Source organism: Camelina sativa, chromosome 2 (genome assembly GCF_030686135.1).
Source record: "Camelina sativa cultivar CO46 ecotype springtype chromosome 2, ASM3068613v1".
Lineage (NCBI taxonomy): Eukaryota > Viridiplantae > Streptophyta > Magnoliopsida > Brassicales > Brassicaceae > Camelina > Camelina sativa.
Window position 1 is genome coordinate 24159892 of NC_141881.1, and position 22468 is coordinate 24182359.

Sequence of the window (22468 nt, forward strand, 5' to 3'; positions counted from 1 at the left end):
AGTTTTGTTAGTATTGAGGTTAGGGTTTTTGAGAGTTTGTGTTGATGTCCTTTGCTCGACCGTTGAACTCGCTATTTATATCAAGAGTCTCAATCTCAATTCTCAAATACGTCAGTTTATTTTTATTTTTTGGATGAGAATATTTTCGTTTCTCCGACTTGTTCCATATACGCATAGTTTGCATTCTATATATCTTTTCTCTCTTCAGAGGTCGGTTGGCTGTTCCTTATAGAGGCCGAATTGATAGGGTTTGAGTTATAATGAATTTTTGTACGATTCTAATGATTTTGATGAAGTTGTTATAATGTACTACAGTACTAATTATTAATTTAAAAAAAAATAATTATATGATTATAGAAAATTGTTGTATTTATTGTAAAACTTTTCAAATTGCACCTTAAAACATGCAATTTGAATTTTTGTACTTCTAAAGTCTTTTAAAATAACTAAAAATTAAATAATTAAAAATGTTTTTTAAAAGCAGTGAATTGTTTTTTCTCGGCCAAGAATAATGAATTTTAATATTATATTTTTTAAGCATAGAATTTGACAATTTGTTATGATACAATATGCTTACTAACCAAATTCGAATCTCTGCTAGAAAAAAAAAGATTCACACGTTAGCAAATACTAGTATTACTAAAAGCTAGTGTCGACCTAAAGAAATTAAAGACCTACGACCCAAAATAAAAAAATCACATTATCATACGAATCTCCCATAACCGGCATCTTTTATAAATAAATCTTCTTTACCGTACGTTCGACGGATATCAACTCAGAGGCTCAGAGCCAACATTGTCTTCTTTTCATTTTATTTTATTTTATTTATATTTTTTTTATCAAACACACATTAATTAAAAATATAATTCTGGTAACCCAAACCTGAGTAGAGTTGTTTACTCTTTTCATTTTAAAAAAAAAAAAAATTTTATCAACCACACATTAATTCAAATAAAACTTCATAGTCTAAACCGGTGGAAAATTGTTTACTGTTTTCATTTTATTTTATTTTCCTATTTTTGGTTATTGACATGAAGGTTCTTTGGGTTTTTCCAGTTGACTGACTTTCATATAGATGTTTCTTGGAAGAAGAAGAAGTTATATTAATTTTTAAATTTATGCGAAGATATATAACAATAAAATCAGTTTTAAACTAAAGTTGACGCTAGAAACCAATCATTTAACAACTCATTCTCCAAACAGTTTGAGTTGAGAACATTAAGAATTTTAATGACTACACCAATCTTCAAAGCCGTCTTAAGAAATGACGTGTCAGCTTTTCTCGATCTCGTCCAGACAAATCCGTCAGTGCTCGAGGAAAGAAATCACGGGGAGAGTTTCCGGGGAACGGTTTTGCACTTGGCTGTGGAAGCGGAACACGGAGAGCTTGTGTCAAGGATAATCGAGTTCCGCCCTTCCCTTGTCCGATCAACCAACTGCGATGGCGACACACCTCTTCATTTAGCGGCTCGTTTTGGACAAGCGAGTTTTGTAACGCAGATGTTAGAGTCTGGACAAGATTTGTGTATGGCTCTTAACGGCCAAGGAGAAACAGCGTTAAACTTGGCCTGTGCCAACAAACACCTCGATATTGCGGGACTCATTCTGGAAAAAACTAGATCGATCACCATCGTGGAATTTTATGCCACCATTAAAGAAGACACAACAGGTATATATATATTATTATTATTTTTTAAAAACAGTCAACAGGTATATTATTTGTATCTTCCAATTCACATGCATGGTGTAGCATTAGACTGTGCCTAGAGAGATACATTCTTTTGGGTCGAATGAAACATCACTCAATATTTTCTTGAAATATAAATCACTCGCATTCATTTTTTTTTTTTTTTTGTGTGTGGTTACTTTCACTCTCTGAAACAAAAATATATCCATCCATATTAAAAATGAAAAAGAAAATATATGAGGAAATATATTTAATATCATATCATTTTTTTTATCAAACTTTTCCGTTTGAAGCCAATAAATTGTTAAACAAGAAAAAATTTGAAAGTTTTCTCTAAATCCACCCAAAAATAAATAATGGCTCTTTCCCCTGAGACCAGATGATGGTCCTTGAAAAGTATGTGCACCCAGTGAAATAATTAGGTTGACCAAGTCACAAAATTCTCCTCGTTACCTCAACCACTAGTCCACAAATACAACCTAATATTATTTCGTCCATTTGAACTGTGGTGTTAGTATTTTAATGCGACTTAACTCACTCTAGTACGTTTGTGTGTGGATTGATGATCAGATCTCTCAAGGAGAATGCTAGAGAAGTTCCCCAACATAGCTTGGCATGTTGATGGAGAATTTTCCACACCGTTGCATTTTGCATGTGATGTAGGTAACCTTGATATAGTAAAGATGCTGCTAGGTCTTGATGAAATACTTGCAGAGAGGGTCAATAAAGATGGGATCACACCTTTGCATTTGGCGGCCATGAAATGCTCGGTTGCAATCTTGAAGGAGTTTTTGGACAAGACACCAAGATCTTTCAACACACTCACACCAGCAAAAGAAACTGTCTTCCATCTGGCTGCAAAACACCAAAACATATCAGCCTTCGTTTTCATGGCACAGAATTCAGAGCTAACCGAATTTCTCCACCGGACGGATAAACAGGGCAATACTGTTCTACACACTGCTGCCTCCGTAGCCTGCCTTTCAGTAAGTGTTTCTTCTTTTGCTTCACAATATCTGCTAAGATTGGTCCAAACCAAACCCGATAGTTTGTAGCTTTTCTAAGTAAGGTTTTGATTTGTTTCTTTTTTTTTGTTTCTTAATATCAGTACCTAGTTAAATTGTTATAAAAGTTTGTTTGAAAGTGGTTTGAAAACTATCGATATCCAAAAATTATATTGATTAGCTAATAAGAAAAAAATATATATCCATGATATTTATGTTATATTGGTGGTTTGAACCCTGGTTTGGGGAGGTCAACAATATAGAATTTATCATCTGTGCTACTGAACCTTTATAGAAGTTCTAAACAATTTGTAAATAAAATAAAATAAATATGATAGGAGAATCATAATTTGAAATCTTAACAAAATCTTCGAATTTATTTATTAAAAATAGGGAAAAATAATTGTATTGTATACTTGGATATAAAATCTTAGTTTTTAAAATTCTGATTGGTTTATATATTTTTTTAAAAAAGTAATTAGTAATTTCGTCCATAATTTATTAGAAAGAGAAAATATTTTTTAAGATTTTTTTTAGATTTTTTAATATTTGATATGTGAGTGTTTTTAATTTTTAATTTAATTATATTTATTTAAATTAGTTAATTAAGCTTAATTAATTTTTTCTAATAGCAATTGAATGTAATTTTTTACACATTTTAAGGTTAGTTTCATATTTGTACTTCTCAATTAATATAGTAGGATCATTTGGTTTCTTAGGTGATAAAGGTCTAATCTAATTAAAATTAAATTGGCAAATAAAACTAATTAATTTGTTTTTAGGCTCTTATATTAGGTTTTTAGCAAAATAATAGATCAAAATAAAATCTAAGAGCAAGTGCAGTGCAAGATTTTCAAAGAAGTTCTCATATAAATAAATCAATAAAATATTAAAAAGTAAGAGAGATATATAATTGATGTTCAAAAATGAAATTTTGAGAAGAGTAATTTTTCAAAATACCACACTTAAGTAAAATATTAAATCATCAACACTAATACATGATTGAAATCAAATATTAAATCATCATCATCATCATCATCATCATCATCATAACAGTACATGATCGAAATTAACTATGTACAATCCATTTAGGGTACTGGGTGGGATTAGTAGAGCGTCGGTGTATGGTCCCACGAGCTTCGTAGAGCCAAAATAGTTTCCCAGTCATCTTCGTTCAGTATCCTCTTAGTAGAGTCGTCTATCACTCGCAGGATTGATTTCGACTCGGCATCCGCATCCTTATCATCGAACAAGTAGGATTCGTGTTGGATATTAAATGCACCTCCAAAACAAAAAAAATTTAAAATCATCATCAGCGATCGAAATCATCATCATCATCTATAATAGTAATAGATCAAATATCATCATCATCATCTATAATAGTAATAGATCAAATATCATCATCATCAGCATCATCATCATCTATAATAGTAATATCATCATCACGACTTTGTATGTCTGGTTTTTCTTCTCGTAGTAATAACCAAGTCTTCCTTTAAACGACCCATCTTTTTTTATTTACTTGTTGTCACGTATCAAAACATATCAAAAGCAGACAAAACCCTACTTAATAAAAAAAATTTCTGTTACACTTGGGAAAATGACGAGGATTTGCGATCTTCCACCAAAACTAGTAGGGTTGATTTTCACCAAGATTCGCATAACATCTATAAGAACCGTGCGATCCACTTGCACGTTGTGGAAAGCTTTAACCAAAGATTGGGTTTTGGGTATAGGAGCGGCTAGGGAGCAGTTTTTGGGGCTCATGGCGATGGATTCGAAGGTTTGTTCACTGAGATTCCATCTCTGCCGCGAAAACAACAGCAAGGAAGACGAAGACTTTCTTGATCTATCTATAAAGCAGGTTGATTTACTTAAAGGAGTCGACATATCTAAAATATTTTACTGCGATGGCTTATCTTTATGCGTAGCCAAAGACAACTCAAGGCTCGTGGTGTGGAACCCCTATTTGGGTCAAACAAGGTGGATCGAACCTAGAACAAAATTCCACACACTGGACACGTATGCTCTAGGATACGATATCAACCGTAACCACAAAATCTTGAAGTTCATGGATAGTCGCTCTTTTGAAGACAAGGACTTTTTCGGGTACGAACTTTACGACTTCAACTCTCATTCATGGAGGGTTCTCGACGTCACTTCTAACTGGCATATACAAGATTACCAACGCGGCGTGTCTTTGAAGGGAAATTCTTACTTTTACGCTCAAGAGAAATTAGGACATTACGTTGCGCCTCCCCGTGGATATAAAATAGCACCTAACTTGTCTAGCAAAATAAGAAGATTGCCTAGTGGAAGTGTGAAGATATCGTATTATGAAGATTTCTTACTTTGTTTTGATTTTACAAGAGAGAGATTCGGACCGCATCTGCCTCTTCCATTTCGCTCTATGATCAGTGAGACTGTGGCCCTCTCATCTTTTAAAGAAGAGCATCGAGGAAATTGGCCCTACGCGTACGCGGGGAAATACTTCACAAATTTATTCTCCTCCACTTGTGTGCTCTTCTTCTTATTTTCCGAGTTTAGTGCAACTCAACCAATCTCGCAAAAGGAAAGAATAAAGAGATACTTAGGGGCTGTTATTGGAGAGATGATTTCTAAATCCATATGGAATTGTAAATTTTAGAAATCAAAACAGATGGATTTTGAAATAACATGTTTTATCTTTGGATTTCAATCATTCTATTTTACACTATCAAATCCATTCAAATCCATATAAAACATAATGTGGATTTTGAAATCCAAAAACAAATCATTAAATGAATAACAGGGGATTTTAAAAAGTATTTGTAAATCATAGAACCAATAACACATGATTTTGATAAGTATTTTAAAATCAATGATTGAATAACATATGATTTTTGTTTGGATTTCCAAATCCATCAAAATCATACATCCAATAACCCCCCTTAGTTTTGTTTTTTTTTGCATTTGTCTGCAAGAAACCTCCTCCAATATATTTCTGTAGAATATTTCTGTTTTTGATTTTTTTTTTTTTAACCCCATGTTCTTAATTCTACTCTTTTTAACTGCTCTCTCTCTTTACCAATTGCGAAATAAATTCTCATGTTTTCTTCCCTTCGTCCGTGAGATGACTAGGTTTAAAATATAATAACTTAAAGAGAGAAATTTAAGTAACAAACATCAAAAAAGGATTTTATTAAAAACAACAATCAACTAAAAGTAAAAATCATATATGTAACATATATAAAAAAATATATATATCAAATCGGCTCTAATTAACTCTATTGCGCCTTCAGTTATAATGATGCTCTATATATGCTCTATTTCTCTTTATTGCGCCTTCAGTTGTATACTCCTTACCAAGCTGAGATTTCTCAAGGAAGACTTAGATCTTTGCTTAATTTCCAGACAGTTATCACTGATCTCACTATGTCCAACGCTTCGTTGCTCGACGAAAAGAAAAAGTTATGCTATAGGAAAAGAACAAACAACATAAATTGTACTTTGTAAACAATATTTCGAAAAATATCGTTTTCTTTCCAAACTTGATTACAAACTTATACAAAGGTGCGTGAAAAAAAATGTAAAGAACTTTTTTTATTTTTTTTATTACGTTTAACATCCTAAGATCATATATATAGTTCATGAATCAATGGGGCTGATAATATTCTGTAAGAGAAAAAAAAAAGAGTAATAAAGCTATTTACATCCTAAAAAGATATGTCAATTTCCCTTTTTCTTTTCTATACAATTTTCCAGAGTTATTTTTGTGTGTGTTCTTCTTCTGTTCTGTCGTCGTAGCCTGAGTTTGTGTGAAAAAAAAAAATGAACCAATAGCAACATCACCTTCTTCCACTAATCCACTTCCTCATCTTCACTGTGATTCTTCTCTTCTGCAATACCTTCTTCTTTATATACAGTCTTGCTCTGTGTCTCTTCTTCGCTATGTACAGCCCCGTGATCAGTCTCTGTTCCATGACCCTCCAGAGGAGCCTTTTTGTCACCTTCTGTACTGTTCCTTGGACTCTGCATTGATCTGTGTATCATAATATCAGTGCTAAGAAAGTGACACAGAGACAAATACAACTTTTAAAAAAGTGTTGAGCATGAGCAGATTCAGAAAACTTACTCGTTAATCACTTGTTCGGATCTTGGAGATTGGAGATAGCCCCAGACTGGAACCAAGTCTCTTGTTCTTGCTTCAATTGTACGAGTTTGGATATCTTCAATCTCCATCTCCCCTCCTCCTTCACCACTAATCTCTCCACCCCGATTCAGTACCAGTTCTTGAAACCTAAACTGTTTTGTGCAAAATAACAAAAGTATAAGAGATCATCCAAACAACACATTATTAGCATTTTTTCAGATCATTTTCTAAAAAAAGAAGGAAACATATACCTTTCGCCTTGCCCATAACGGTAGCTGAGTCTGCAGATGCATTTGCAACTCTGCTTCAAATATGAACAAATGACGCTTATCCTCCACATGGGTTGTTCCTTTCTTAGTTACTTTCCAAGCTTCCTCAACGCTCTGTTTTCTAACAACCTCCGGAAACACTTTACTTCTAGAGTCCACTGATGTTCCACCTCCATATATGTCACTGTTGTGATCTTGCGTCTCCATCCTAGATTGGTTTTGGATCATGGACCACCTTCTTATTGGATCTACCGCTAGTTTTCCTTCAGTCTCTAAACCAGACTCAAAATCAAACCCTGTCATCGCCGCATTCTCATGACCAACACCAACCGAATGCTCACGTAAGGCATACTGTGTCAGACATCCAGAAGGAGCAAAAACCAGAAGATTCGTCTTGGAGCAAAAATCAACAGGAGAACCATAGTAGTTATTGTTACTCTTTTCATCGGAATAACAGAAAGAGGATGTGATTGCACCCGGAACAGAGCCTCCAACCATTCCAGCTGCTGCAGATGCTGCATCACTCATTGTTCCAATCCATCCGCTGCTGTTTTTGCTTCTTATCCTATTGATTGCAGATAAAGGAACCGGGGTATCTCCTTCTTTCTCAGGGTTAATCTCAAACAGATGACTTGTCCCTCTTGAAGAGCTAACCACTATCAAATTGCTATCATTGCTGAAACAGATGTCTTGTATCACCTAAAAAAAAATCGCAGTTAAGGTTAAACAAAAGCACCAAAAGTTTCCACATGTGTAGGTGAAGAAGGGCTCTGCTTACCGCATTAGTAAAACCGCGTTGAAGCCTGAAAAGATGGGCAAAAGTCTTTGGGTTCACATCCTTGCTAGTAGAGATTGTTGGCATTATTCTAAAGACGTTAATATTGTGCCCCTGAATCGAAGCAGACACCAAAAGCATGCCGCTTGGATCAAAGCACAAAGCTGATATTGGACTCTTGTGTGCCTTAAACTGTGTTATGACGCTTTTGTTTGTGATATCTTTGACAATAACCTGCACACATACCAAGAAAATCAACTTGAGAGCATACATCAATTGAAAATCAACTTGAGAGCAAAGCAACTTGAGCAAGATTAGATTTTGAGAATTACCATTCCTATGCTATCTGCATCTGGCACATTTTCATTAACAACTCCAATGCTTTTCAAACCAGGAATATATGGATTGGGCAGAACCTCTGAGCAGTATCGAGACAATGACTTGTACCCTTTGTCTCCAAGATTTACTATCCCTGAGGCGAGCTGCTTACTCGATTCTCTAGCAAATTGTGCAACACTGGGTGATGACGACAGTGAGAGAAGTTCTGAAGTGAAAATTGCAGAACTTGAGTCAGCAATACGACTTCCGCTATACGCAATCCATCGTGGACCAACAGCAAGAGGGCCATATCCAACACCCAATGAGCCACACACAATGGAGTTAGTGACAATCGTGTAATCCATTTCCAATGTTGAAGCATCAAAGCAATGTATCTGCAAATACATGTTCACATTGTTAGTTTCAGAACACACAAAAGCAAAAGTGACAACAATATGACATTCGAACCTGAGCTGCTTGTAGTACAGCAACAATCCGAGAACTGCACCTAACCGAGTAAACGGTAGACCGGAATTTCAAAGTTTGCACATAAGACTGAGACTTTAACGAGTAGACATAGACATTAGTAGGAACAACTACGGTTTCACTTCCAGGATCCTCAGAACTAATCTGTTTACTTGACTTATCCTCCCAAGAACTGTCACCACACACAGCCAAAAGCGGACGGCTCTCATAGAACCTATCATCTAACACTCCAGAGTTTAATGGATTGGGTAGCATTTGCATAAAGGACGCTTGACCATCATATGCAGAAACTATAACATGAACATTCTCAGTATCTTCAACATCCCAAACTTGAAACCCAGACTGAAATGCTAGTAAAAGAACTCTTCGAGCATCACCATCCTCTTTCTCTAGCTTATCAAACCCCGCCCATAGTACCTATTCCCAAACAAAAAAAGATTCAAAATTCATCAACCAAGACCGATCAAACACTTACAACAAACCTAAAGATCGCTCCTTTAAGGTAAAGAAAGTTACCTGATCGTGATGAGAATCAACGTCTCTGACGGCGGAAGAAGCAGCAGAAACAGCGGAACGAGCAACAGTAGAAGCACCAGATGAAATCACACGAAGGCAATTAGACAAAGCACGAAAGGAGCTACGAGCTGATCGTGACACAACTCCTCCGTCAGGAGACTTGGGAGAAGAACCGTCGCCGTTCTTCCTCATAATGTTGGAGAGAAAACTCTTTTTTAGTATCAAAAAAAGAAAAGCTTTGATCTTTTTTTTAAAAGCCCTCTCCGAAATCAAAACCTAAAGTTTCGATTTTTTCTATATCTACGCCTGAGATTTTTCCCAAGAAATCAAACAAAAAAATTGAATCTCCGAGTAAAACGGGGAAGAAGATAAGAAAAAGTAAGCAAATTTAACAAATTTTTGATTAGAATCTTGAAAAAAAGAGACACGCAAACTCGAAATTTTTCCGTCTTCTTCAAGATGTCACAAAGCAAGAAACAAACAAAAAAGATCGAATTTTTACAAAAACCCAGAAGAAAGAATCAAATCAACGATTGAAAAAATCGAAGAAACGAAAGCAATCAGTAAAATTGTAAAAGAATTAAAAGAGATTAAAGAAAAAAAAAAAGAGAATGAAGCGTCGTATGGAAGGAGTAATCTTGATTAAGACTTTGGGAAACGCTTAAGAACAAGAAAAGGGGGAAAAGATTTTGAGGATAAGAGCGACAGAGAGAGAGAGCGTAACAACAAAGACCTTACTTAAGAGACGAAAGCTGCTGTTTGAAAACCTTCATTTACGAGTTTTTTTCGTTCATTATTTATATATTTTTTTTTAAGTTGGGGGAAAAAAAATTGGATTAAGTTGTTTCTTTTACGTATCGTTTTTGTATTTACTACAGAGAATGAAGAAAGAGACTCACCGTCCACGTCTCCTTCTCTTAATTTTAATTAATTTGGGAATGTCTGGTTTTCTTGGTTAACTTATATATATATACTTTGATACTTATTTAACCAAATAAATCAAAATATTAATTGAAAATTTTATTGATTTTAATATATACAGTAGTTAATTATCGGTTAGCCAAGAAAATATGAAATTTTATTATCGTTTATAACGAACCGTGTTTTTAACTAATGTTCACATTAATAAAATCTAAAGTCTAAACCAATTAAATTCACCGTAAGTAGGACGACGTGCGTTAGTCTTTTTTATTTTTATTTTTCCCTGTGACGTGCGCTGGTCTTAGATGAGGAATGTTGAACATTAGTTTAATTTTTATATAACTTGATAAGGATCCGCTCGTGTGCGGATTTAAAATTTCGTAAATTAAATTAAATTTTATAAAGATATATTAAAATTTGTCGTATGTTATTTATAAATTTTTAACTAATGTTCACATTCGTCTAATAGCCACTAATCTTTAAGTACCACTTATGACCAAATAATTTTTCTTGCAAACTTGGTACTCAATACGAAAATTGTGAAGCATTGTTCAAGACGTAGCAAAAGGGTAACCAAGTTTCGACGTACCACGAGGATAACCTAAAGCGTAGACAGTTTCCCCAATAAAAGGTATCTCTCCAAGCTCCAAAGGATTCATATCTTTCCAAATCCGTTTACTATCAATAACTAAGATAGCCAAGTCACATCCATTCCCAAGCGCTTCAACTTTTGCAGTGTACTTAGTGAAGAATAGAAACGTGTCTTTAAGTTTGTTTTGTTATGTTTGAATTAGTCTAAGTAGTGGGAATGTGTCTTCCTTAGATATAGGAGACGACTAAACAAGTTGCAGGTTTTTTAGGAAGTAGTCGTGCTTTGTATGAACTACTATAAATCCTTTTCCTGTAACACTTTTATTAATTAAGAGAGTATTATTCAGTTTACGTTACTTTGGTTTTTGCAAAGTGCTCTGTTCTGTTTTAACAAGTGGTATCAGAGCCTCTTTCCTATAAACCTGAGAGAAACACAGCAACAATGAGTGAGAAGGATGCGTTGATCGTGCCAAAGTTCGATGGCGACTATGAGCACTAGGCGATGCTCATGGAGAACCTGCTTAAATCCAAGGAGTGGTGGGATCTCATTGAGACTGGAATTCCACGGCAGGAGAGGAATGTGATCCTCACCGGACCACAGAGAACGGAGTTGGCGGAGAAGACCGTCACAGACCACAAGGTGAAAAACTACCTGTTTGCATCCATCGACAAAACAATTCTCAAAACAATCCTAAAGAAGGAGACATCCAAGGATCTGTGGGAGTCGATGAGGAGGAAGTTTCAAGGGAATGACAGAGTTCAAAGCGCACAACTGCAGAGGCTGCGCAGAGAGTTTGAGATACTCGAGATGAAGAATGGCGAGACCATTAACGATTATTTCTCAAGAGTGATGGAGGTTGCCAACAACATGAGAAATCTGGGAGAAGATATGCCCGATCCGAAGGTGGTGGAGAAGATCTTACGAACTTTGGTGGAGAAATTTACCTATGTCGTATGTGCTATTGAAGAGTCCAAAGACATCAGGCTGATGACGGTAGACGGCTTACAAAGTTCATTGATGGTGCATGAGCAAAACCTAAGTAAGCTTCGAGGAGAAGAACATGCGCTGAAAGTGGAAGCTCAATGGAGACCAAACTACGGCAGAAGCAGAGGAGGTTCACCAAACCGGGGTCAAGGTCGCGGTGGCTACCAAGGAAGGGGCCGTGGAAGTTTCTCAAGAGAGATGTTTGAGTGTTACAAATGTCATAAGAAGGGACATTACAAATCGGAATGTCCAGAGTGGGACAAAGAGGCTAACTATGCGGAGATGGAAGAAGACATAGTGTTAATGTCATATGTAGACATGGAGGATCAGGAGATGATATGGATGCATCAACCATATGTGTGGCACAAGAGAGTGGTTCAGCGAGTTCGATGGTACCTTTCGACAGAATGTCAAACTTGGGGACGATAGAAGAATGATAGTGGAAGGCAAAGGAAACCTACGACTGGAGATAAATGGAACAATCAGAGTTATCACCTCGGTTTACTATGTGCCAGGGCTAAAAAACAATCTACTCAGTTTGGGGCAGTTGCAGCAAAAGGGGCTAAGAGTAATCTTTGAAGATGATATATGTGAGATCTGGCACAAGGAACAACAAACCATGGTGATGTACTCAACCATGAGCAAAAACAGGATGTTTGTGGTTCATGCTATAGTAAGAAGAGAAGAGGAAGAACACAAATGCTTTCAGGTGATGGAGAAAACAGAAAAACTGTGGCATAAGAGGTTCGGTCACCTCAACTTTAAAGGCTTAAAGACTCTAGCGGAGAAGGAGATGGTGAACGGATTACCTGTTACCAATCTTGAAGAAGCTAAAATCACTTGTGATGTTTGTCTCAAGGGGAAACAAAACGATTGGAAAGCAACACGAGCACTGCAATTGGTTCACAGCATTCCAAAGAAGAGTGATTGGAAAGCAACACGAGCACTGCAATTGGTTCACAGCGACATATGTTGTCTGATCTCACCAGTATCAGAGAGTGGAAAGAGGTATATTATCAACTTCATTGATGATTATAGTCGAAAATGCTGGACTTATCTCTTGTCAGAAAAATCAGAAGCTCTGCAATTCTTCAAAGAATTTAAAGCTGGTGCAGAAAGGGAGTTGGGACCACAGTTGGTGTGTTTGAGGACAGACAGAGGTGGCGAATTCAACTCAAAGGTGTTTGAAGATTACTGTAAGGAGAGTGGGATTAAACGTCAACTTACTGTTGCTTACACACCACAACAAAATAGTGTAGCAGAGAGGAAAAACAGAAGCATCATGAATATGACAAGGTGTATGCTGATTGAAATGTCTGTGCCAAGGAGATTCTGGGCAGAAGCGGTCCGATATGCAGTTCACATTTTGAATCGAAGCCCATCAGCAGCCTTAGGTGACATCACACCGGAGGAGAAGTGGAGCTAGCACAAACCATCGGTGGGACATTTCAGGATATTCGGGTGTGTTGCTTATGCTTTGGTACCGTATGAGAGGAGAATAAAACTCGACGAGAAAAGTGTGAAATGTGTGATGTTTGGGGTTAGCAAGGAATCAAAGGCCTATCGTCTCTACAATCCTGCGACAAAGAAGATTGTGATCAGTCGAGATGTTCATTTCGATGAGTCCAGAGGTTGGAGTTGGGATGATGAGATACAGAGTGGAGAGTTAGCATGGAATGAGTTGGTAACCGAAACAGAGAATGAAGAAACGGTTGGTCCAGAGAATGAGAATGAAGCACTTGAGCCACCACGTTCGCCACGTTCGCCAGAAAATAATGAAGAAGAAGACGCAGGAGAAGCAGAAACTCAGCAAACAGTTGCTCCTGGAGCCAAACGAAACCGTCAAGCGCCTGTATGGATGAAAGATTATGTCACAGGAAATGCTGGGTTTGTGATTGCAGAGGAAGGTGAGGATCTCTTGGCCATGTTTATTGCTTCTGATGATCCAGACCGTTTTGAGGATGCAATACAGCAAGAAGTTTGGAGAAAGGCCATGGAAGCTGAGATCAAAGCTATCGAAGAAAACAACACTTGGGAGCTGATGGATTTACCTCATGGAGCTAAAGCAATCGGAGTCAAATGGGTGTATAAAACAAAGTTCAATCAGAAAGGAGAGGTAGACAAGTTCAAGGCAAGATTGGTGGTTAAAGGTTATCATCAGAAATATGGAGTGGATTTTCATGAAGTATTTGCTCCAGTTGCTCGATGGGATACAATGAGAACCATCCTTGCTTTCGCTGCTGAGAAAAACTGGGTAGTGTTCCAACTTGATGTAAAGAGTGCTTTCCTACATGGAAAGTTGGATGAAGAGGTCTATGTAGAGCAAGGATTTGTAGTTGAGGATGAATCCAGTAAAGTATACAAGCTAAGGAAGGCTTTGTATGGGCTCAAACAATCACCAAGAGCCTGGTACAGTCGAATTTAGGGGTACTTTCTAAGAGAAAAGTTTGAGAAGGCTTACTGTGAACACACACTCTTTGTCAAGAAGGAAGGGGGTAACATTTTAATAGTAAGCTTGTATGTGGATGACTTGATCTATACAGGAAATTCTCGCACAATGCTAGAAGCGTTCAAGTCATCAATGATGAGGGAGTTCTCCATGACTGATCTAGGAAGGATGAAATATTTCCTGGGTGTTGAAGTTGTTCAAGATGAGAGAGGTATCTTCATCAGTCAACAAAAATATGCTGAAGAACTGTTGGTGAAGTATGGGATGGAGAACTGCAATGCAGTAAAAAATCCGATTGTACCAGGAAGCAAATTGTCAAGAGTGGGAGTTGGAGAAGCTGTTGATCCTACAACTTTCAAACAGCTTGTGGGAAGTCTGAGGTACTTAACTGCAACTCGACCAGATTTAATTTTTTCTGTAAATTTGGTCAGTCGTTACATGGAGGCACCCAGCGAGCAACATATGCTAGCTGCAAAGAGGATACTGCGATATATGCAAGGGACCACACACCATGGTATACGGTACAAGCGTGGAGAAGGGCAAGAACTTGTGGGTTTTGTGGATAGTGATTACGCAGGAGATGTTGATGATCGGAAAAGTACTTCGGGTTATGTCTTTATGCTTGGAGGAGGAGCTGTTTCATGGGCATCAAAGAAGCAACCTATAGTAACTTTATCCACCACTGAAGCTGAATTTGTCGCAGCAGCCTATGGAGCGTGTCAGGCAGTGTGGTTGAGAAACATCCTTGAAGAAATCGGAGCTGCTCAAAGGGAGAATACAGTTCTGTTTTGTGATAATAGTTCTACCATAAAACTGTCCAAGAATTCGGTGCTTCACGGGAGGAGCAAACACATTCATGTTAGGTTTCATTTCTTACGAGAATTGGTGAATGAGGGAGTCATCAAACTGGATTACTGTTCTACTCAAGAACAAGTTTCACACATCATGACAAAGGCTGTTAAACTCGATGTGTTCGAAATACTAAGAAAGAAGTTGGGAGTCTGCTGTGAGAAGGATTAAACTGGAAGGAGAGGTTCCAGTTTAGGGGAAGAATTGAAGAATAGAAACGTGTCTTTAAGTTTGTTTTGTTATGTTTGAATTAGTCTAAGTAGTGGGAATGTGTCTTCCTTAGATATAGGAGACGACTAAACAAGTTGCAGGTTTTTTAGGAAGTAGTCGTGCTTTGTATGAACTACTATAAATCCTTTTCCTCTAACACTTTTATTAATTAAGAGAGTATTATTCAGTTTATGTTACTTTGGTTTTTGCAAAGTGCTCTGTTCTGTTTTAACACTTAGTCGGTGAACCATGCTTTCTCACTTGTACGTAAGAGCGACCATGCACAGCATTATCGTTTGTTAAAATCCTCCTCCCGGAGATTGCAAATCCTAAAATAAACATTCCCAAACTAAGTCAAACGATACCATTTGGATCAACTAAAAACAAAAGACACACTAGAGATTTAGAAAGAGGGAGAGATGTTTATGAGTACCGGAGCTTGAGTATTCTGTCTCAGTTGTTTGCCAAGGTTGAACAATATCTGGCTCTCTAGAAAAGGAGAAGATCTTCACCACCGAGTCTAGAGCCACATCGATATCAGAGCGACTCGCGCACACAGAAGTACAATAACGAGATATCAAAGAAGCATGAAAAGACGAACTATAACGAGGAAGAAGGCAAGGAGAATAGAAAATTCTAGGAACCGAAGTGCTCGTGGAGTTGAACAACCTTGCCACAAAAGGAACACACCGGAAGAACATGTTAAGTGTATATGTTACATGTATTTACGAACGATATACATATATATTATTTACTTGATAGTCATATACGATCCATGAATTTATTACACTACTTCCTTTTCTTTTCAGATTTAAACTTCTCAAAATATATTTTAAAGATTTAATGGAAACATAATCAAATGAAACTAGCATAATTGATTCTAGTCAAATCTGGTGTTTTCAGATGCGTTGAAATGATTGCCAAGGTATGCCATTTCCATTGAGTTGCTTGTTTTTAGTATCACGATTTTACACAGGTTGTATGCATAATATTGTAGTTAAACAACCAAGCTCTTCTTTTTCTTTTTACTATGTGAAAAGTCCAATGGGCTTCGGCCCATATATTTATACACAATGGAAAACAATTTTTTTTGCCATCGAGCAACAATACTCTCTCTCTCTCTCTCTCTCTCTGCCATCGCCAAAAACTTCTCTTTAGCTTTTTGGGTTTTACTTAGGGATCATCAGTTGGTAAGATTAGATTTTTCTCTCACCCCATTTCTAATTTGATGCTTCTTAGATCGTGAATTGATATGCATCCTGCAGTGACCATTCTTTAATTTACGAATTTTGTTTTATTTTTTCGTTTCCTTTGTGATTGATAATTTTGTTGGGGGGGTTGGTTGTTTCAATCGAAACAAAGGTCAAGTGCAAATCCATTTATAGTCACTCTCTTCTGTTAGTAGATCTACCTGAGATTAAATTTGTTGGTCTTATTCAATCCCATTTTGGTTCTTAATTTTTTAATCCTAAAAAGTGAAAGTTTTTGGTTTCTTTTGTTTCTATATAGCTTATCTCTGATCTGATCAAGTTGAATCCTTGTACTGTTCTGATGAAGTGTACTTATTCTATATGGATCTAATGTAGAAAAAGAGTTGCCATTTCGAGAATTTGGGAGATGGCTCCGGTTGGTCCTCGATCCGGTGATGCGATCTTCTCTAGCATTGATCGTGTGGTAAGCTTAGATTTCAAAGTTTCCTCCTTTTTTTTTTCTTCTCTCTCTGTGTCTTTTGATTTTATATTTGCCTCTTGAGTCATAGAATTTGGAATTTGGTATATGCTTCATTTCATAGGATAAGCCTTTTTCTTTGTTGTTGGAAGTTGTGTAAAGGGTTTGAGAAGTAAACCTTGAAGCCAATTCTGAATCTTTTGTTATGGAGAGATAGTGTTTGATTTAGTTTTTTTGGAATCTGTTGTATTTTTGTAGAATGCTGAGTTGTTCACGTTGACCTATGGTGCAATTGTGCGTCAATTGCTTACTGACCTGGAAGAAGTCGAGGAAGTTAACAAACAGCTTGATCAAATGTAATTGCTTACTGACCTTGAAAGTTTTGTATTTTTCATTCTCGTGTTTGAAGTTTTGCTGCATTAGTTCTTTTGTTCATTTATAATTCTAATTATGTGCCATGGATGGGACGGATAAAGCATTCGAATTTCTGGTTCATACGGATGAGTGTTCGATTATTTACAACTTTATCAATAGCTTTCTGTTTATTCTGCAGGGGTTACAACATTGGAATCCGTCTTATCGATGAGTTTCTAGCCAAATCTGGTGTTTCCAGATGCGTTGACTTTAAGGAAACTGCTGAAATGATTGCCAAGGTATGCCATTTCCACTTAATTGATTACGTGTTTAGTATCATGATTTTACAGTTTTCAAGTGTCTCCATGGGCGTCAAACAGCATGAAATTACACTATAGATAAACCTTATCTGTCAAACTAGAGCATAAGTATAATCTCCTTTGGTATTATGATATTGAAAAGCAGTAAGAGGCTTTACCTTATTAATTACACAGGTGGGTTTCAAGATGTTCTTAGGGGTGACTGCATCAGTGTCAAGCTGGGACGCGGATGGGACTTGCTGCAGTATAATCTTGGAAGACAACCCGCTCGTTGATTTCGTGGAGCTTCCCGATACTTGCCAAGGTCTTTACTACTGCAATGTCTTAAGTGGAGTCATTAGAGGAGCTTTGGAAATGGTCAGTCTCCTCTTCTTTTTTTTTTTTCTCTACTTCTTTGTTTACATAAGTTTGCGTTTTCAAGCTTCTCAATACAAACAGAACCCTTAGAAACTTGTAAAAGAACATCTCTTACTCCTCCATTATCAAAGCATAGAAGAACTTGTTTGTGCCGAGTGTTTATGTTCATTTTGTATTGTCTGCACAACATGATCAGGTCTCGATGAAGACAGAAGTGACATGGACACGTGATGTTCTTAGAGGAGATGATGCTTATGAGTTGCAGGTGAAGCTACTGAAACAAGTCGCAGAGGAGTACCCTTACAAGGATGATGAATAAACAAAATATCAATCTCTTATCTTCCTTCTGCAACAAAGAGACATTTAATTACTGTTTGTAGCCTCTCTCTGTTTCTCTGCATTCTTAGCTTTTTTAAGCAAACTATACTTAATCCTACATTTCTTAGTGTTTGTTATGTGAGAAGAGTTTAAGCGTATTAATGTCACTACTACAAAAATCAATTCTGTATTCAGTAAGACCAGAGTTTTTATACACTTGCAATTTCTCATTTTCTCTAACAGAAGAAAAATAACAGTGAGAGAGATGTCATCGTAGAAATAAATCCAGTGTGGACATCATCGTCGAGGCGTAAACACAAGTTGCAGACTTTATCCAAATTTAGAGTTTTCTTTTTTTCTTCTTCTTCTTCGTCTTCAAAACTCAGATCATCATCAGATCATCGAAACCCCAATTTCACAAATCAGGTAAAAAGCCTCTCCCTTTTGTCTCTTTCTTGTTCATCTTCAATCATCTCTCGTAGATTTACCAAAGTGGTTCTGTCTCTTTACGGATTTGTTAAATGAGAGTTTGATGTTTTGATGTTTTGATGTTTTTCTCTGTAAGTAACCATCTTTTGGAGCATTGGGTTTTGGTTGAAGCAATTCCTCTGTTTACATGTTCTTCTAGGTTATTTATACCTGTTGCTTATACTTTTTTGTTTGTTGTTCTTAGTCACTAAAGCTTTGCAGTTTTGGTTCTTTGGTTGAGTTAGAGATAAAAAAAAGTTCAGGATAGATGATGATTTCATACTCTAGTCTGGGAATTTTAGTTTCTAATTTAATAGTCTCATCATCTTCTTGGCCAAGAGAAGCAATTGTTGTGTGCTGATATTATTGGCTTTAGGACCATTGTTCTAATTTGTCTTTCTTGAGCTTTACATAATCTTATTTTACACGCTCCAAATCGATTCCTGCAGCAAGGGAGAGAAAAAAAACTAACAACTGGTGTTCTTTTGTAGTCTCTTTCCTATGGAAGAAGCTCATTCAGTGAATAGTCCGAGACGAGTTTTAAGCTTCTCGAAGAGAAAGAAGCAAAATCCCGGTTTCCGGGATTCAGACAGCAGAAGGTCATCTCCGTTCAAAGCATCACAAGTTCATCATGGACCTAAACCCTCAGAGGTGTATGGTTTTGTGGGTTCCATTTCGACTGTTGTTGCCACTGTCATCTTCTTGATATGGGCTTATGTACCAGATAAACTCTTGGAGTCTTTAGGTATCCATTACTACCCAAGCAGGTACTGGGTACTGGCTATGCCAACCTACTTGATGGTGACTTTGATGCTTACTTTGGCTTTTTACATTGGTCTCAACTTCATCGCTACTCCACCTCCAACCTCTCTCAATACCTTGTTTGGTGAGCTCCCCCCTCTCTTATAGAGATTATTTTCATTTCATCTAATAGCTAGCTAGAATGTTTTAAATGTTGTAGGTGCAGGGGAGTGGGGTTTTTTGGAGTTTGCTTGCTTTGATGATATTTGTATGTTTGGTATGGCAGATGAGTACAGTAGAGAACCCGGGGAACTCGATCCTGTGATGGAAGAAGGTGAAGACAGGCCTATAGATCCAATTTCTGACATTGATATTACAAGAATCAATCATCTTATGTTCAATTCAAATGATGTCAAGTGATGCTATTTACGTTTTGTTCAATTCTGCATTCTTTAGCTTTTTAAGCAAACTATAAGCTCCGTGTGATGTTTTGGTACAAACCACTTAGTTAGTGTAGCAATGTCACTAAAAAAATCAATTCTGTATTCAGTTTTATACTTGCAATTTCTCATTTTCGCTATTTAAAAAAAAAACAAAAATTAAATGAAAAAAATAGCAGTGAGTTGGCATCATATGATTGGTACAAATGAATCTGACGTGGACATCATCGGTTATTAAATATAATATCTCTTGTCTCCTTTTTTTATCACCACCGTCGAGGCGTAAACACAAAAGTTGCAGACTTTATCCAAATTTAGGGTTTTCTTTTTTTTCTTCTTCTTCAAAACTCAGATCATCATCAGATCTTCGAAACCCCAATTTCACAAATCAGGTAAAAAGTTTTCCCCTTTTTTGTCTCTTTCTTGTTCATCTTTAATCCTCTTTCGTAGCTTTACCGATTCAATTCATTTTCTTTTTTTCTTTTTGCCGATCTGCGATTGAATTTGAGTTCGTCTTCAATTTTTTTGGGTACATCGTTGTTTGGGTTTCGATTGAGAATTTTTTTTTAGATCCCTTTGTGTTTGTTATTGATATGTAATAAGATATGATCTTGCTTAACAATTCAATACCGATGATTGTTTTTGGTCGTCAATTGATAATTTCTCGCTGCACTGTTATTAACCAATTTAGATTGTAACTGGAACTAGATCAGGCTTGCTTTACTAACCTGTTGAGATCTCGATTACACATATAAACATTTCATAGTTTTGTTCTGTGAATCTACTTTGAGGATGATCATTTGAATTGTTTGTGGCCTCTTTTTGAGGTTTATTGAATCTGGAGAGATGGGTTTGTTTGTAGTTCTTGCTTGTGTAGTACATGTTTGGTTAATGTTCTTTTCTGATCCAATCAGTTTCTTAACTCTTATGTAAACGTTTTTTTTTACTATGTTTATGTCTGAATTGATTGTGATTGGATGTTTTCATGTTGTATCATATGTTTCCTCCCCAATTCTAATCTAAAGGGTTAAACCTTCTTGTACAGATCTCAGCTTTCTCGGTTAATTTCACCCTCAAATCAACTAAGTTTCATGTCTGAACTTGACTCCCAGGTTCCTACTGCCTTTGGTAAGTTTCATCTACTGTACCAAAACTTGAGATTGTTAGTCATTGATCTTCTTCATCTTGTTTTATATATGTTCATACAAAATTATTGTCAGATTTTGATTACAGTAATTGTATCTAGCACGCGTCCTGAAAGATTTGTTTATATCTTTTAACATGTTATTCAAAGCATCATTTTTAGTTTGAAGATTCTAATGGTGTTTATTCTCCATTTGCTCTTTGTTTGGTTTCAGATCCGTTTGCTGATGCGAATGCTGAGGACTCAGGTGCCGGAACAAAAGAGTACGTTCACATCCGTGTCCAGCAGCGAAATGGTAGGAAAAGCTTGACAACCGTCCAGGGCCTGAAGAAAGAGTACAGCTATACCAAGATTCTTAAGGACCTCAAGAAAGAGTTTTGCTGCAACGGCACTGTGGTTCAGGATTCCGAACTTGGACAGGTTGGTTTTATAAAAAATCTTCATTGATCCATCATCCATGTGCTGAGAAGTGGATGATATAATATCTCTGTCGTTTTGTATTTAATCATATAGTTGATTTAAACAGGGCCATATAAGTACAAAGATAAGTACTATCTTTGTTTGGCTTGAACGAACCGAAATGCCTTGGCCGCCTCTTATCTGAACATTTGAGCTTCTCTGTTTTTAAGTTTTGCTTATGTTGTTTTGTGTTGATTTGTAGGTTATACAGCTTCAAGGTGACCAGCGTAAGAACGTCTCCACATTCCTTGTTCAGGTAAAGAAACAATAACTCTATGAGTCTGTTTACTGCTAAAAACATTACATACAAACCGTGTAAGAATGATTGTCTGATCTTTCACTGTTTCTCTGTAATCACAGGCTGGTCTGGTGAAGAAGGATAACATAAAGATCCATGGTTTCTAAGCTATCTAGTGAAGAAGCATATTAATAATAATAATAAAAACATATCATTTCCCTCCTTTTGATTTCTTGTTGCGAATTTCGGGTTTGATTCGAGTAGAAGAAGATCATAATCTGTCTTCTTCCTAGTGTTCTTCCTGTTTGGTATTCGAATTTAAATGGCTTATGCCCATACTTATTCATCTTCTTCCCCTGTTTCTTCTGCGTTACTCTGTTTCAACTCTTATCTATGTAATAATATCAGATTGTTAAGATAACTTCTTCTAACTTGTCATACTTATGAGTTTCACTTTCACAAATTGATTCATGATTTTTAAAAGTATACTAACTGAATTGCATATAGTTGATTCAAACAGGGCCAGATAAGTGTACCAACCTGAAGTTGTGATTCTTTCCAAGTACTAAATTGCAGATTTTGTTACGGACCACAAAAAGTTGAATGATCAAAAAGGTTGATGTATCTTCTCTCATAATTCACAAACACACAAATGTGTTGATAAATGAACTGTCTTTTTCACAAGTAAAGTCCAAAACCCGTCTCCGTCGTACAAAGATATATCACCTTGTTGTCACCACACACTCACTGCAAATGGTCACACAGGCAG

General features: G+C 36.6%; 6 protein-coding genes and 1 pseudogene across 8 annotated transcripts; 5 read left to right on the forward strand and 2 right to left on the reverse strand.

Moving 5' to 3' along the window:
• The first annotated feature begins 1084 nt into the window (after positions 1–1084).
• Positions 1085–5404, forward strand: LOC104730999 (uncharacterized). 2 transcript variants are annotated; one of them, XM_010450260.2, is made up of 3 exons: positions 1085–1669; positions 2258–2673; positions 4428–5404. In XM_010450260.2, the coding sequence occupies exons 1-3, from the start codon at positions 1231–1233 to the stop codon at positions 4485–4487; spliced, it is 915 nt and encodes a 304-aa protein (XP_010448562.1). In that variant the 5' UTR covers positions 1085–1230; the 3' UTR covers positions 4488–5404. The 2 variants fall into 2 exon arrangements, with proteins under 2 accessions (XP_010448562.1, XP_010448553.1); XM_010450251.2 differs by lacking the exon at positions 4428–5404 and having other exon boundaries at positions 2258–2911.
• An 854-nt stretch (positions 5405–6258) lies between these two features.
• Positions 6259–10127, reverse strand: LOC104755072 (autophagy-related protein 18f). Its single transcript, XM_087470870.1, has 7 exons — positions 9188–10127; positions 8654–9088; positions 8200–8580; positions 7871–8101; positions 7075–7791; positions 6806–6975; positions 6259–6712 (listed from the first exon to the last, which is right to left on the reverse strand). The coding sequence occupies exons 1-7, from the start codon at positions 9377–9379 to the stop codon at positions 6532–6534; spliced, it is 2307 nt and encodes a 768-aa protein (XP_087326996.1). The 5' UTR covers positions 9380–10127; the 3' UTR covers positions 6259–6531.
• A 1014-nt stretch (positions 10128–11141) lies between these two features.
• LOC147949144 (uncharacterized) lies at positions 11142–12113 on the forward strand (annotated as a pseudogene).
• Positions 12114–15420: 3307 nt separating this feature from the next.
• On the reverse strand, positions 15421–15893 carry LOC147949145 (putative protease Do-like 6, chloroplastic). Its single transcript, XM_087470219.1, has 2 exons — positions 15626–15893; positions 15421–15521 (listed from the first exon to the last, which is right to left on the reverse strand). The coding sequence occupies exons 1-2, from the start codon at positions 15891–15893 to the stop codon at positions 15421–15423; spliced, it is 369 nt and encodes a 122-aa protein (XP_087326345.1).
• A 365-nt stretch (positions 15894–16258) lies between these two features.
• Positions 16259–18439, forward strand: LOC104710574 (uncharacterized). Of its 2 annotated transcripts, none has more exons than XM_087470885.1 (6): positions 16259–16382; positions 16779–16866; positions 17119–17216; positions 17414–17513; positions 17709–17891; positions 18088–18439. In XM_087470885.1, exons 2-6 carry the CDS (start codon positions 16810–16812, stop codon positions 18208–18210), a joined length of 561 nt encoding a protein of 186 aa, XP_087327011.1. In that variant the 5' UTR covers positions 16259–16382; positions 16779–16809; the 3' UTR covers positions 18211–18439. The 2 variants fall into 2 exon arrangements, with proteins under 2 accessions (XP_087327011.1, XP_087327014.1); XM_087470888.1 differs by having other exon boundaries at positions 16375–16554.
• LOC104731041 (phosphatidylinositol N-acetylglucosaminyltransferase subunit P-like) lies at positions 18431–19984 on the forward strand. Its single transcript, XM_010450299.3, has 3 exons — positions 18431–18635; positions 19169–19563; positions 19705–19984. Exons 2-3 carry the CDS (start codon positions 19179–19181, stop codon positions 19836–19838), a joined length of 519 nt encoding a protein of 172 aa, XP_010448601.1. The 5' UTR covers positions 18431–18635; positions 19169–19178; the 3' UTR covers positions 19839–19984.
• A 14-nt stretch (positions 19985–19998) lies between these two features.
• On the forward strand, positions 19999–22120 carry LOC104731031 (protein translation factor SUI1 homolog 1). The gene is made up of 5 exons (XM_010450288.3): positions 19999–20250; positions 20904–20986; positions 21217–21422; positions 21664–21717; positions 21822–22120. Exons 2-5 carry the CDS (start codon positions 20950–20952, stop codon positions 21864–21866), a joined length of 342 nt encoding a protein of 113 aa, XP_010448590.1. The 5' UTR covers positions 19999–20250; positions 20904–20949; the 3' UTR covers positions 21867–22120.
• The last annotated feature ends 348 nt before the right edge of the window (positions 22121–22468 follow it).

Excerpts from the sequence above, each read along its gene's own strand:
- LOC104730999 (XM_010450251.2), top strand. The coding sequence starts at position 1,231 with ATGACTACACCAATCTTCAAAGCCGTCTTAAGAAATGACGTGTCAGCT. Across the intron at positions 1,670-2,257 it reads CATTAAAGAAGACACAACAG|ATCTCTCAAGGAGAATGCTA; the intron begins GTATATATATAT and ends ATTGATGATCAG.
- LOC104755072 (XM_087470870.1), bottom strand. The coding sequence starts at position 9,379 with ATGAGGAAGAACGGCGACGGTTCTTCTCCCAAGTCTCCTGACGGAGGA. Across the intron at positions 9,089-9,187 it reads TTGATTCTCATCACGATCAG|GTACTATGGGCGGGGTTTGA; the intron begins GTAACTTTCTTT and ends GTTTGGGAATAG. Across the intron at positions 7,792-7,870 it reads AACGCGGTTTTACTAATGCG|GTGATACAAGACATCTGTTT; the intron begins GTAAGCAGAGCC and ends ATTTTTTTTTAG.
- LOC104731041 (XM_010450299.3), top strand. The coding sequence starts at position 19,179 with ATGGAAGAAGCTCATTCAGTGAATAGTCCGAGACGAGTTTTAAGCTTC. Across the intron at positions 19,564-19,704 it reads CTCTCTCAATACCTTGTTTG|ATGAGTACAGTAGAGAACCC; the intron begins GTGAGCTCCCCC and ends TTGGTATGGCAG.
- LOC104710574 (XM_087470885.1), top strand. The coding sequence starts at position 16,810 with ATGGCTCCGGTTGGTCCTCGATCCGGTGATGCGATCTTCTCTAGCATT. Across the intron at positions 17,217-17,413 it reads AACAAACAGCTTGATCAAAT|GGGTTACAACATTGGAATCC; the intron begins GTAATTGCTTAC and ends TTTATTCTGCAG. Across the intron at positions 17,892-18,087 it reads TTAGAGGAGCTTTGGAAATG|GTCTCGATGAAGACAGAAGT; the intron begins GTCAGTCTCCTC and ends CAACATGATCAG.
- LOC147949145 (XM_087470219.1), bottom strand. The coding sequence starts at position 15,893 with ATGTTCTTCCGGTGTGTTCCTTTTGTGGCAAGGTTGTTCAACTCCACG. Across the intron at positions 15,522-15,625 it reads GACAGAATACTCAAGCTCCG|GATTTGCAATCTCCGGGAGG; the intron begins GTACTCATAAAC and ends TGTTTATTTTAG.
- LOC104731031 (XM_010450288.3), top strand. The coding sequence starts at position 20,950 with ATGTCTGAACTTGACTCCCAGGTTCCTACTGCCTTTG. Across the intron at positions 20,987-21,216 it reads CCAGGTTCCTACTGCCTTTG|ATCCGTTTGCTGATGCGAAT; the intron begins GTAAGTTTCATC and ends GTTTGGTTTCAG. Across the intron at positions 21,718-21,821 it reads TCTCCACATTCCTTGTTCAG|GCTGGTCTGGTGAAGAAGGA; the intron begins GTAAAGAAACAA and ends CTGTAATCACAG.